This window comes from Somniosus microcephalus, chromosome 2 (assembly GCF_052327205.1).
Source record: "Somniosus microcephalus isolate GS21.2 chromosome 2, FLI_Smic_1.0, whole genome shotgun sequence".
Lineage (NCBI taxonomy): Eukaryota > Metazoa > Chordata > Chondrichthyes > Squaliformes > Somniosidae > Somniosus > Somniosus microcephalus.
Window position 1 is genome coordinate 359,867,930 of NC_140988.1, and position 12,847 is coordinate 359,880,776.

General features: G+C 45.0%; 1 protein-coding gene across 1 annotated transcript in view; it reads right to left on the reverse strand.

Moving 5' to 3' along the window:
- Nucleotides 1-2,051: 2,051 nt before the first annotated feature.
- Nucleotides 2,052-12,847, reverse strand: part of suclg1 (succinate-CoA ligase GDP/ADP-forming subunit alph) — an 89,543-nt gene continuing 78,747 nt past the window's right edge. The window contains exon 9 of the mRNA XM_085975537.1: nt 2,052-2,297. Within this exon, the coding sequence (XP_085831663.1) occupies nt 2,271-2,297 (27 nt within the window). The 3' untranslated portion in view covers nt 2,052-2,270. The remainder of the gene's footprint in view (nt 2,298-12,847) is intronic.

Consider the following 12,847-nt stretch of genomic DNA (forward strand, 5'->3'; position numbering starts at 1 on the left):
AAGAGTGGCGAGAATGTGGAACTCACTACCACGGAGTGGTTGAAGCGAATAGTATAGAGGCATTTAAGGGGCGGTTAGATAAGCATATGAGGGAGAAAGGAATAGAGGATTATGCTGATAGTTAGCTGAGGAAGGATGGGAGGAGGCTCGAGTGGAGCATAAACGCCGGCATGGACTGGTTGGGCCAAATGGCCTGTTTCGATGCTGTATATCCTATGTAATCCTATGGAAAATACTGTTGAACCCCATTGCATTCATAATGTAATGGGATCACTTTCCGCTTTCTGTATATTTATTAACCCTCATTTACTTTCTTACTGAACCTAAAGAGCCCTTTGACATAAACATTTGAGTTGCGCTCAGGTCACTATGATATAAAATTAACAGAATATTAATTGCTTAGTAGCCTCGAAAGTAGGATTATAAATTCACCTAAGTGCACTGTTAACTAATACAGGTGATCATCTGAATTACTTAGGTTTACAACAGTAATAAGGACACCAATCTGTGTGTCAGCATGTCTTGTCTTGATAGTCCACTAAAAGGCGGTGTTTGAGATTGATGCTTGTAATCTGCAGGGTGGATGTTTTTCACCTTGCTTAATTTCTGCATCAGACATCGTAAAGGAAGCACTCTGCACATCTTCAACCATAGTTAAGAGCCTGAAGTTCTGAGTCCCAAGAAATATCAACGCAAACAAGAGGCCAACAGCACACCAGGAGCCAAACTGGGAACGCTGAGTATCTCTGCTTTGAGCACTACGCTCCCACAACCAATCTACATATAAAGCTTAGAAGATAACCAGTGGGCTCTCCGACGCCATTCCTAGTTAGGGAAATGAGTTGAGCCGTCCAGCTCAGAAAGGTCCCAATTCTGATCAGCAATCAGTGCTATGGTAGCAAGTCTCAGCTAGGATGGGGGCTGGGGGGGGGGGGCGGGTGGGTGAGAAAGTGTCCCCACTCATCTCAGCCTTTACAATGAAGCCCTGCACATCTTGCATGAATTTCCACAGTACTATCCATTTAGTGTTGCAGGCTGCAGTTGGTTGCCTCCTGTTACACATCACCACGTGAACAACCAGTATGTTCAGCAGCCACCAGCCAGCATCTCCAGCTGAAAGTACACACAAGACATTAAGCTAGGACAGGACTCAGCTGTGATAGCCAGCACCATTCACACTTCATCTTGAGCCATCCTTTGTTCCTTTACCTGTTCCCATCACCACCTCCTCTGGTGCTCAATATCTCTTAATGTCTCTTTATCTCTCCTGCTTTCTATCCTATCACTGACCTTCCCTTTTGTTCTTTTATCCCCTCCCCCTTTTCCCAGCCCCCAACTTGCTTTAAAATCTGTTCCCTTTCCTGCTTTTTTCTAGTTCTGACAAAGGGTCATCGAGCTGAAACGTTAACTCTGTTTCTCTCTCCAGGGATGCTGCCCTTGCCTGCCGAGTTTTTCCAGCGTTTTCTGTTGTTATTTCGGAATTCCAGCATCCGCAGTATTTTGCTATCACTCAACTGTGATGCCCTGCATGGTCCCCACTTGACACTTACCATCCGTACTCACATAAGAAGTCACTGGGGCCATGTACTGAATGGTGATCAGATCCCAGGGAACTCGACCCTAGTAAGGTATCGACACCTTTGGTGGGGGAGGGACTGAAGGTAAGAAATTTGGCAGAAAGGAGGGAGTAAAAAAAAAGAGCAGCTAGCTGGGGGGCCAGCTGCGTAGTGAGAGGGGAGAACAGGTTTCTGACAAACTGCTTCTCATTCACCATGATTTCCACCAGCTTTAAGGAACCTGCTCAGTAGGTGGAAGGGTTTAACTTTAAGCTCGTGATAACAAAAGGGAACAGGGTTGTGGAACAAAGTACTGCAGAGGGTAACAACTGTCAATGTCAAATACATGCAATTCTGGAGAGAAGAGATTGGGGGATATGGCAAGGAGAGTTAGGGGATGAGGTGTGGTGAACAAGGAGTTAATCATAATTTCCTGTTCCTAAAAAAAGAGGTTTTTTTTAAGCACTCAAAAAAATTCTACTGCAACAAAAGATAAACACTTTTTTTTAACTATATTTATTTTCTGTGTGGGTGCTTCATCTAGTGTACAGATTCAGACAAAACATATGTATATGGCTCTGTTCTGTTTCAATATAGATTCAGTCATTTCATCCAGACGGCTGAAAGACAAGATGGACGATTGAGAGACAGGATTGTGCGAGAAGCTTTCTGGTGTTTTTTTTTCCTGTTAAGACGACCTTTTCTGTGAGATATTTACAGCAGCTTCCTCTTCTCAAACTCCTGGAAGAGAGAAAAAAAATTGCAAAGAGTGGATCAGTCTCATTTATCAAAACTAGATTCAAATTCCAAACTCCCTTTTGTTGTTAAAAGGGAGCATTCTTAATTCTAATAGAACTACAGCAACAGTGCTCCGTGATACCTCTTCTGTCTGTAGTGCATTATAAACCACGATAAAAGATTTCTGATTCGGCACAAGATAATTACACAGACAAGGAAGGCCGTTTGAGTTCATCCGAGCAGTATGACCTTAAAGTCCTCCCACTGCAGCATCCAACTGGTTTGGAAATGATTCAAGGGATCTTGCCTCCACTACTCTATCCATTCCTTGTATTGATTACTCTGTGCGAAGAAAAGCTTCCTGCTCAGTCCTAAATATACCTTTTATTAGTTTGAACATGTCGCCCGCCCCCCCCCACCCCCCCACCCTATTGAATTTGGGCTTAAAAGATTAATATTTCACCCACTGTGCCACCCAGTCTCTCAATATTATTTTCCCCAATCAAAAATTATTTCTCTTTTTAACATAAAAATTCAAAGATAGAGGAGTAATTGCATTCTGCAACTGGGCCCAGACGGAGCAGAATGTAGCAGCACATTTCTTAACCCCCTCACCTACCCCCAAGTCTACAACCTGACCCTGCAATTCTGGCCTCTTGCGTATCAATCATTTCCTTCGCCTCACCATTGGCCTCCATGCCTGCAGCTGCCCGAGCTCTGGAATTCCCTCCCACTCTCTCTTTTAAGACGCTCCTTAAAACCTACCTCTGACAAAGCTCTTGGTCACCTGCCCTAATGTCTCCTTACGCGGCCCGGTGTCAGATTTTATCCAATAACGCTCCCGTGAAGCACCTCGAGGCGTATTACTACGTTAAATATATTTCTTAAGGCTAAAGGGATCAAGAGATGTGGGGAGAAAGCAGGGACAGGGTACTGAATTTGGATGATCAGCCACGATCTCACTGAATGGCAGAGCAGGCTCAAGGGGCCGAATGGCCTACTCCTGCTCCTATCTTCTATGTTTCTAAAGGTGCTATATAAATGTAAGTGGTTTTTGATGACCCAGTTTGGCTGACAGTCCATAATGGTGAGACACACAATGGACTTGTTTCCATGGTTGCTGCTGCTAATTTAGAGGACGGCAGACCCAGCTTGGTCACAAGTGCATTACAGCAACTTCAACAGAAATTTTTTATTTGGGGGGGGGGGGGGGGGGGGGGGGAGCTGCGAGGGTACGATATAGAATATCATTTTTTTTTTTTAAATTTAAACACACGTACATCTCCTATACAGGACATTCAAAGTGATGAGACAGAATGCTAAGAAATACGTTGAGCATCTCATACGAATATATGCTACTGAGCAGGCTGGCAATGATAGGACATAATTCCAAGCAAGCCGGCATGATGCACGCTCGGCATTGGTTGAGCTGCTGCAGGAAAGTGCGGAGAAGGCTGGGCACTTCCCCACAGGGTGGGTGAGAAACAGGCAGGCAAAGTGGTACCTGAGCGGCTGGATGCATCGCAGCACCAGGCCCTTCAGCGGAGTGCCTGCTTGCTCAACCTTTCATGTGGAGAAGGGACACTCAAAGACAGATAAAATTATAATACAAGGTTGGAAGCACCAGTATAAATAAAAGATTAGATACACGTTGAGGTACAATCTTTATTCTATCCTTTGGAAAACATTGGTTGAAAGCATTACTCGTTTTATGGGAAACACAGGACGGAAACTTGTGTTAATTCCAGGGGTGATTTTGTTTTTAAAGTTGATGTTCAACATGCCAATGAAATAGTGAAACATTATTACCAACTACTCGCTTCTTAAAGTAAGTTAAAAACTATAAACCAATTAACGGAAGGGATCAGGAAGTTCCCTTGTCTGTTGAAAACTGGCTAATCGTAGTCAGGGCAATTGACATGAAACAAAAGAAAATGCTTTAATTTGCCGAAATACCACAACCCGACTTCTTTATAGATGCTGACTGACCTGCTGCATATTTCCAGCAGTTCCTGCTTTTATTTCAGATTTCCAGCAATTTGCGATTTTTCCTTTTAAATCTACAACTGGCATGTGTTCCTGGATTGGGGGAGGGAAGGATGTGCGAAGAGAAGAAAGTTGGCCAGCATCCCTGTTCCTGGTCACTATCTGACCACCTTTCCTGGGATGTGCTCGTGTGCGGATGTCGAGTGGGGATGGAACTGGACTTGGTTGCGATGCTCCACGGTCGAATAGCTCCCTGGCAACTCCGTGTCTGGGCTCACAAGTGAAAAATGGGCACTTGGGGTGAGGCAGTGAAAGGCTCCGACAACAACTGTGGAACTGTGATCCTCAACACTAAAGCACTCCGCTTGTAGCGGTTGCCAAAAACACTGGCCCTGAATTTGCGGTCGCTATGATGGTGTACTCCGAGTGAGAGTACGCCATCATACCGCCTTTGAAGCTGACTGTAACTTCGGGATTTGGCACACGCGCGTGCGGATATCCTGACGTTACGGTCCATCAATGACTGCTCCGAAACTGGCTGCACTGTGCAACCCCCCCCCCCCCCCCCCACCCAGAGCTGGCAATCAGTGAAATCACGTAAATCATTGAAACTGACGAAACATCGGCTCTTCCGCAGTAATTACACTGTTAAACTCCCCACAAAAAGTTAGACCCAAAGGGATTAGGTGTAACTGGTGTTTTAACAGCATATTGACTGCTAAACAAAGGTTAAGGGCCTGGAAAACTAACTTTAATTTTGCGGTGTGAAATGTGTCCATTTTAATAAAAATTAAAAAATTAAGAAACTTTGTGCATCTTTATTTCAGGTTTGCCTTTTCCCCATTTGAGATGAGAGCCCCAATCTTTCTTTCGCTCTAACTATTTTAAAAAGTTAGAATTTTAAGGGCTTACCCTTAGTTCCTTGTTTGCTGTCTGTGAGAATTCTGTCTTTTGATTGGCTGCTTAGACAGCCTGTTGACATCACAGCAGCTTGCACAAGGGAATCCCCATTAAGTTCTGTTGAATTGAATTCAAGGCCGGAAAACCCGAAGTTCTCGACAGAGATTGCGAGATCCTTGTGCGGAGCGTACTGCGGGGCCAGCAGCGGACGCCTTCACTTTACCGCTGACCGCAAATTCAGGGCCATTGTTCGTGAATAGCTCTCTCACGCAATACAACTAGCTTCTGAGAACTGAAAAGTACTACTGCAATAAATTTAATCTGGAAGACTTTCATCAAACTAATGAATCCCCTCTTTCAATAAAAGTATTTCTCCATCTTTATCTTGTTTCCCCACAAAGTTTAATTGTAGAATTTTAAATACATACATCTATACATTTACAAAGCAATTTATTTCTGCCTACCTACAGTTATTAATAAATTCTAGTCCATTCACTGAAATATTTTCCTGTTCTTCATCCTGCTGCAGTGGCATATTCTCTTTTGGCTGTTATTCTCTCAGGCAAGATAGAAAAAGGAACTGTAGGAGAGCAACAGTCAGCACAGAAATCTTTTATTCAACATACTTAGCTGGATGCTAAAAAATACCTTTTTTATTGCAAGTTACGTGTATTATCTGTAAAAAGGAGCAAACTTGATTTATTTATCTTGCCTTCTCTCCTTTAGGCTAAAGGGATCACTTAAGGCTAAAGGGATCAAGGGATCTGGTGAAAAACACCCCCTTTATGAATGCTCGTACACCGTCCAGAAAACACTACTGTATTATAATAAGCAATATCCTATGAGCCGCGAGTTCTGTTCGCTGAACTGAGGCTGGGAATGGAACTCAGTAGAAGTCCAGCTTGGCTGACAGGTACGAGGTGGGATTTTTTTTTTTTTTTTTTTTTTTTTTTTTTTTATAAAAGTTGTCAGCCTTAGCTAGTGGTAGCAGCCTCTGATTTAGGTCATAGGTTCATACCTCACTCCAGAGGTCGTAAAAGGCACTATATAAATGCAAGTCCTTTCCTTTCAAAATTGTGGAGCAGAGCAGTGCAGGATTAAAATGGTCAGTGTATTACCAAATAACGGCACCACACACACGTCTCTAATTCTACGCAATTCAGCTGGTAACAAGGAGTCAGAGGAATAGAAGACTGTGTAGGAAAAGACAACCGTACAGAGTCAATGGTCTTTAAACCTGTAGCTAGCTATCATTGTTGTGCCTACAAATGACCCGGGAATAAGCAGGAAGCGCATAGCAGGGCTGGCCCTTATCACAACCATACAAGGCACGGAAACTCAGATAAACTGTGTTTTGCTGCCACTCGGTGGCATTTACAAGCATTCACACTTTAGTACCAGTGTTATCAGGGCCACTTTATAAAGAATGCAAAATATCCCACAAATAGCACCTTTTACGACCTCAGGAAGTCCCAAAGTGCATTACAGCCAATGAGGTACTTTTGAAGTGTGGTCATTGTTGTAATGTAGGGAAATGCAGCAACCAATTTGTACACAGCAAGGTCTCAAACAGTAATGAGATGCTGGTTGAAGGATAAATATTGACCAGGACATGGGAGTACTTCCTTCTCACTGAAACTTATAAAATTCTAACAGGACTGGACAGACTAGATGCAGGATGGATGTTCCCGATGGTCAGGGAGTCCAGAACCAGGGGTCACAGTCCAAGGATAAGGGGTAAGCCATTTAGGACAGAGATGAGGAGGAATTTCTTCACCCAGAGAGTGGTGAACCTGTGGAATTCTCTACCACACAAGGCAGTGGAGGCCAAAATATTCAAGGAGGAGTTAGATATATTTCTTAAGGCTAAAGGGATCGAGGGATATGGGGAGAAGGCAGGGACAGGGTACTGAATTTGGATGATCAGCCATGATCTCATTAAATGGCGGAGCAGGCTCGAGGGGCCAAATGGCCTACTCCTGCGCCTATCTTCTATGTTTCTTCTCCTTTGAATAGTGTCGTGGGCTCTTCTACATTCTTTATCGTGACTAAACAAGTCAAAACCCATTTTTATTATGTGATTCTGACCAATATTGTTTGTGGGTTGTATCTATCCTGTCAACTTTTCCTAGTAGCCTGGTCTATAACATACCAAGGGGCTGCTAGTACCTATAATCGGGTCCACTGGTTTATAATGACTGAGCAAGTCGAAGCTCATCCTTGGCAGCTAGGATGTCTCCGAGCCAAACAGCCCAAAAAGATCCCAGGTACAGTTCCACGCCGAGCGAGCTAATCTCAGCCAGTGCGTCAATTGGCCACAGCTTCCCTGGGGTTGGGTTACAATTCAACCAACACCTACTGAAAATGGGCAAGTGCGGGTTGCCAGGTGAGCACAGCATCGGGCTGACTGTGACGTTCGCCACGACTGCATAAGCCTGCCAATGCTCACCACGACGGCTCACAACGTAGAACGGCCATTTTGGGCGAGGTGGTGATTGGCACCTGTGGAACCATACCACCGTCCGGGAGCTCCGGACAGGACGGCAACAAAGAACGGAGGGGAAAATAACTCAAGAGATGAAACAGCGACACTGAGATCTAGTGTACTGCAGAGCACCACAAAGGCAGGTGGTTGACAACTTTGGCCATATGGAAGACGCGGATACCTTTTAATCAATTCGACACTTGTGGGCTGTTGTTCTGCTTTTAAATGAACACTAATTTTCCACAAGAAATGAATCGCTTCCCCCTCACAAAACTAAAGCACAAACATCAACAAGTGCAGCATCTCAATTCTCACGTTGTACTGGGCATTTACTAAAGTTATTGCAGGTCTAATGCTATACCATTTCGGTTCAAAGCACTTCATCGTCGCCCTCAGGGTTACACAATGAATTCGCTTCCATGTCATCAGGAGGCTGGCTGTGGAGAAATTCTTCCAGAACGTCCCAGCTCATACTTGCAGGTCTTGATTTTTTTTAAATAATCAATCTCAGGACGTGGGCGTCGCTGGCAAGGCCAGCATTTATTGCCCATCACTAGTTGCCTTTCTACAGTTGAGTGGCTTACTAGGCCACTTCAGAGGGAAATTAAGAGTCAACCACACATTGGTGAACAACTGGGATCCCCAAGTCAGACCAGGGAATGGCAGGTGTCCTTCCCTAAAGGACATTCGTGAAACAGCTGTTTTTTTTAATTTTTTTAAACAAACCGACAATCTGATAGCTTTACTGATACCAGCTTTTTATTTACTGATCTTATGAACTGAATTCAAATTCCCAAAGTGCTACGGTGGGATTTTAATTCACATTCTCTGGATTACTAGTCCAGGCCTCTGGATTACCGCACCCACAGCCCTCTAACTGGGGTTTACTGTGGAAAGCCAGCCTGACAACGCCACGCAGTGAGTTAAAATTTCTGGAAGAAATTTCGCACAGCGTTGAAGAATGCAGGCAGGCTAAGTCGGTTAGCCTCATCGTGCCTGCTATTAGACGTGTGGTTTCACTATGCCGAGTGTCTGCTAATCCTGCATGCGAGAAGAGCAATTGTTTTGGAAATAAAACCCACAGATATTTTTAAGAAAATCTGATTGACAGATTCACCAGGTCCCAATGCATCAATAAACCCAACACATGTCAATAATAACAAAATAACAACTTGCGAGCTAATTTTTAAAAACAAAGAGAAACATAAACCATCCATTCACTATAACGAGTAGACTAGGTTTGTATGCAGCCCACCACACGGCTGTAGCGGGACTCCATGAACCAAATGAAATACTGCCACTCTTGACTGCCATTTTGTGCAATGTGCCAAGATGGACGTCATGGCAGATCATTACAGAAGCAGCCCTTCTGACTGCGGTGTCAAGTAAGAAAGGCTTGCAATTCTTATAAAAGCACCTTCCAGGCCTTCAGGATGCTCCAAAGCGCGTCACCACCAATTAATTACTTTTAAAATGTAGCCCCTATTGTTTCGTAGGCAAACTTGGCAACCAATAGGTGCACTGCAAGTCCCACAAACAACAAATGAGATAAACGACCAGTTATTTTGATCTTGCGGTGTTGATTGCGAGATGAATATGGGCCAGGACATTGGGAGATACCCTGCTCTTCTTCGAATAGTGCCACGGGATCTCTCAAGTCTACCTGGGCAGGCCCTTTGTTTTAATGCTTCATCTGAAAGGCAGTACACCTCTGACGGTACAACGTTCCCTCAATGCTGCACTGAAGTGGCAGCCTGGATTATGTGCTCAAGTGCAGGAGTGGGGCTTGAACCCACCACCTTTTAGTTAAGAGTACTACCACTGAACCAAGCTGACACTTAAAACAGAGGCGGTTGACACCGTGAAACTCGAGAAGGAACACGAGGGACAGCGTACCACAGTTGCAGTCACAAATGTGTCAATTGTGACCTTTAACCATGACAGTCTTGGAGCTGTGGATCGGGGTAAGAATCAGACTCAAGCAATTTGAATAGGGAGTGAATGAAGACGTAAACGTGGAATACCTTGCTTCAGGTACAAGGCAGGGGCGGCTGGTAGGTTATTCGACTATGGGGCGGCACAGCTGAGCCCAATCCACACGCAGGTTAGCGGGATTTATTAGGTCACGATCAGGAGCTTGAGCTCTGGTTGCTGTAGTCTAAGACCAGTTGTACTGCCACTACTGCAGCTAGAATCAGTAGAGACTGGAGACTGAACCCAGGGTTTTGTGACACCGTGCTACCATGAGCAGTGCACCTACCCACTAAGCCAGTAAGACATTTCTATTTCTCAAACCTGCCATCCTCGTGACCCAAGACCTTAAGAGTGATGAGGAACTGCAGCAGCAGCGGCATTTCACGACCAAAAGTGACAAATATATATATATTTTTTAATTTCCTCCTTTCCAGCTAGGTTGACTTATTCCAAGAATACTGTGAGATAAGAAATGCTCAAGGGCTTCATGCATTTCTTGAACTCCAATTTATAATACACAGCATTAAACACTCAGGAAAAAGGAAAGTGAAAAGATGTGCAGTTTGAAAAATAGTATCAATTTCTTTTCCCCTGACAAGACATTCCTTAAAATGACCTAAACTGCAAAAATGCAAAATTTGCATCCCAAGTCTTTAAGAAAAAAATCAGCAGCTGTATTATTCTTGTTTAAAACAGCATCAGTCTTCATTTGAATAACCTCAGGAACCCATTTATATGTGCGTCTTGGATCAGTGCAGCGGGGAAAGTGGCAAGTCAGCAGGGTAATGTGTCAAGCTGCCCGACAGCATGGATCACGGTGTGCCAGGCTGCTTTGTAGAGTGCCGCCACGGCGAGGGGAGCAGCAGCCTGCAGTGCAAAGCGGCACGCAGAGCACGGTCATGTGCAGAGCTGCCTGAGCGAACAAGGAACCTGCCGATGAGAGTGACACAACAGGGAGGGATGGCCACACGGGATAAAGAGACATGTTGCGGTTAGGCAAGATGGGCAACAGCTGGAGAAGAAAAAACAAAGCAGTGATACGAGCACATCAGGCAGACAAGGCAGGCACTATGCGGAGGAGAGGCAGAGCAGAGAGTCCGGGAATTGTTTAGTTTTTTAAAAATTATCTCATCGGACAAAGTCAACATGGATTTACAAAAGGTAAATCGTGCTTGACTAATCTACTGGAATTTTTTGAGCATGTAACTGGTAGAATAGATAAGGGAGAACCAGTGGATGTGGTGTATTTGGACTTACAGAAGGCTTTCGATAAGTCCCGCATAAGAGATTAGCGTACAAAGTTAAAGCACATGGGATTGGGGGTAAGGTACTGTCTTGGATAGCGAACTGGTAGGCAGACAGGAAGCAAAGAGTTGGAACAAACGGGTCCTTTTCCGAGTGGCAGGCAGTGACTAGTGGGGTACCGCAGGGATCGGTGCTAGGACCCCGGCGAGAAACGCCAGTATGATTTGGACAGGTTGGGTGATTGGGCAGAAGCATGGCAGATGCAGTATAATGTGGATAAATGCAAGGTTATCCACTTTGGTGGCAAAAACATGAAGACAGATTATCTGAAGTGCAACGAGACCTGGGTGTCCTTGTGCACCAGTCACTGAAGGTAAGCATGCAGGTGCAGCAGGCGCTTAAGAAGGCAAATGGTATGTTGGCCTTCATAGCAAGAGGATTAGAGTACAGGAGCAAAGATGTCTTGCTGCAGTTGTACAGGGCCTTGGTGAGACCACACCTTGAATAGTGTGCGCAGTTCTGGTCGCCTTATCTGAGGAAGGATGTTCTTGCCATGGAGAGAGTGCAGCAAAGATTCACCAGACTGACACCTGGGATGGCAGGAATGACGTATGGGGAGAGATTGGGTCGATTAGGCTTATATTCGCTAGAGTTTAGAAGAATGAGGGGATCTCATTGAAACTTATAAAATTCTAACAGGACTAGACAGACTAGATGCAGGAAAGATGTTCCCTATGGCGGGGGAGTTCAGAACCAGGGGTCACAGTCTAAGGATAAGGGGTAAGCCATTTAAGACTGAGATGAGGAGGAATTTCTTCACCCAGAGAGTGGTGAACCTGTGGAATTCTCTGCCACACAGGGCAGTTGAGGCCAATTCATTAAATATATTCAAGAAGGTGTTGGATATATTTCTTGAGGCTAAAGGGATCAAGGGATGTGAGGAGAAAGCAGGGACAGGGTACTGAGTTTGGATGATCAGCCATGATCTCATTAAATGGCGGAGCGGACTTGAGGGGCCGAATGGCCTACTCCTGCTCCTATCTTCTATGTAAAACAGACTGTACCAGAAGCTGCGGTGCTATTTTCAATACTTCTATGCGGGCTCCACTGAGAGTAGCGAAAGAACAGCAGGAATAAGAGGTCTGCATATCTTCTGTTGCACATTAAAGAGGGGGTGGAGGACAGCAAGTATTTTCTGTAAAGCAAGCACCACAAGAGCCTCAGCTTACATTTGAGCACTAAAATATCTGCGTTCAAGGTGGGAGGAAACATGCAGAAGAATGGGCAGCTCAATGGTCGCGGGTCAGAAACTGAATTGTATAAATACACTGAGTGGGTATTTTCCAACTAAAAGGCTTAACTCGACAGGTATCCATGAATGTGAATTTGAATGAGCAGGTAGATTTCTTCTCAGGGATAGATATATACTTCCTGTGGGAAGAGGACTTACGCCCGCCACTCCCTCAGAGTAACACTTCGCTTTAACTCATGAAATTGGACAACTAGAATCATAGAATGGTTACAGCGCAAAAGGAGGCCGCCATTCGGCCTGTCGAGCCTATGCCGACTCTCTGCAAGAGCACTTCAGCTCGTCCCACTCCCCCGCCCTTTCACAGTAGACCTACAAATTTTTTCCCTCCGGTACTTATCCTTCTTCTTCTTAGGCTTCTTAGGCAGTCGCTCGGATCCGAGGATGACTTGCTTCCACATTAAAAATGAGTTTGCAGGTGACCGATTCGTCCAATGCGGGACCTACAGTCTCTGTCACAGGTGGAGCAGACGGTGGTTGAAGGGGCGGGTGGGTGGGGTGCTTGGGTTGACATGCGCTCCTTGTGCTGCCTGCGCTTGGGGCTCTCTTGCCATGCCGGAGCTCCAAGTAGAGCACTTGTTTTGGGAGTCTCGTATCGGGCATACGGACAATGTGACCCGTCCATCAGAGCTGATTGAGCGTGGCCAAAGCTTC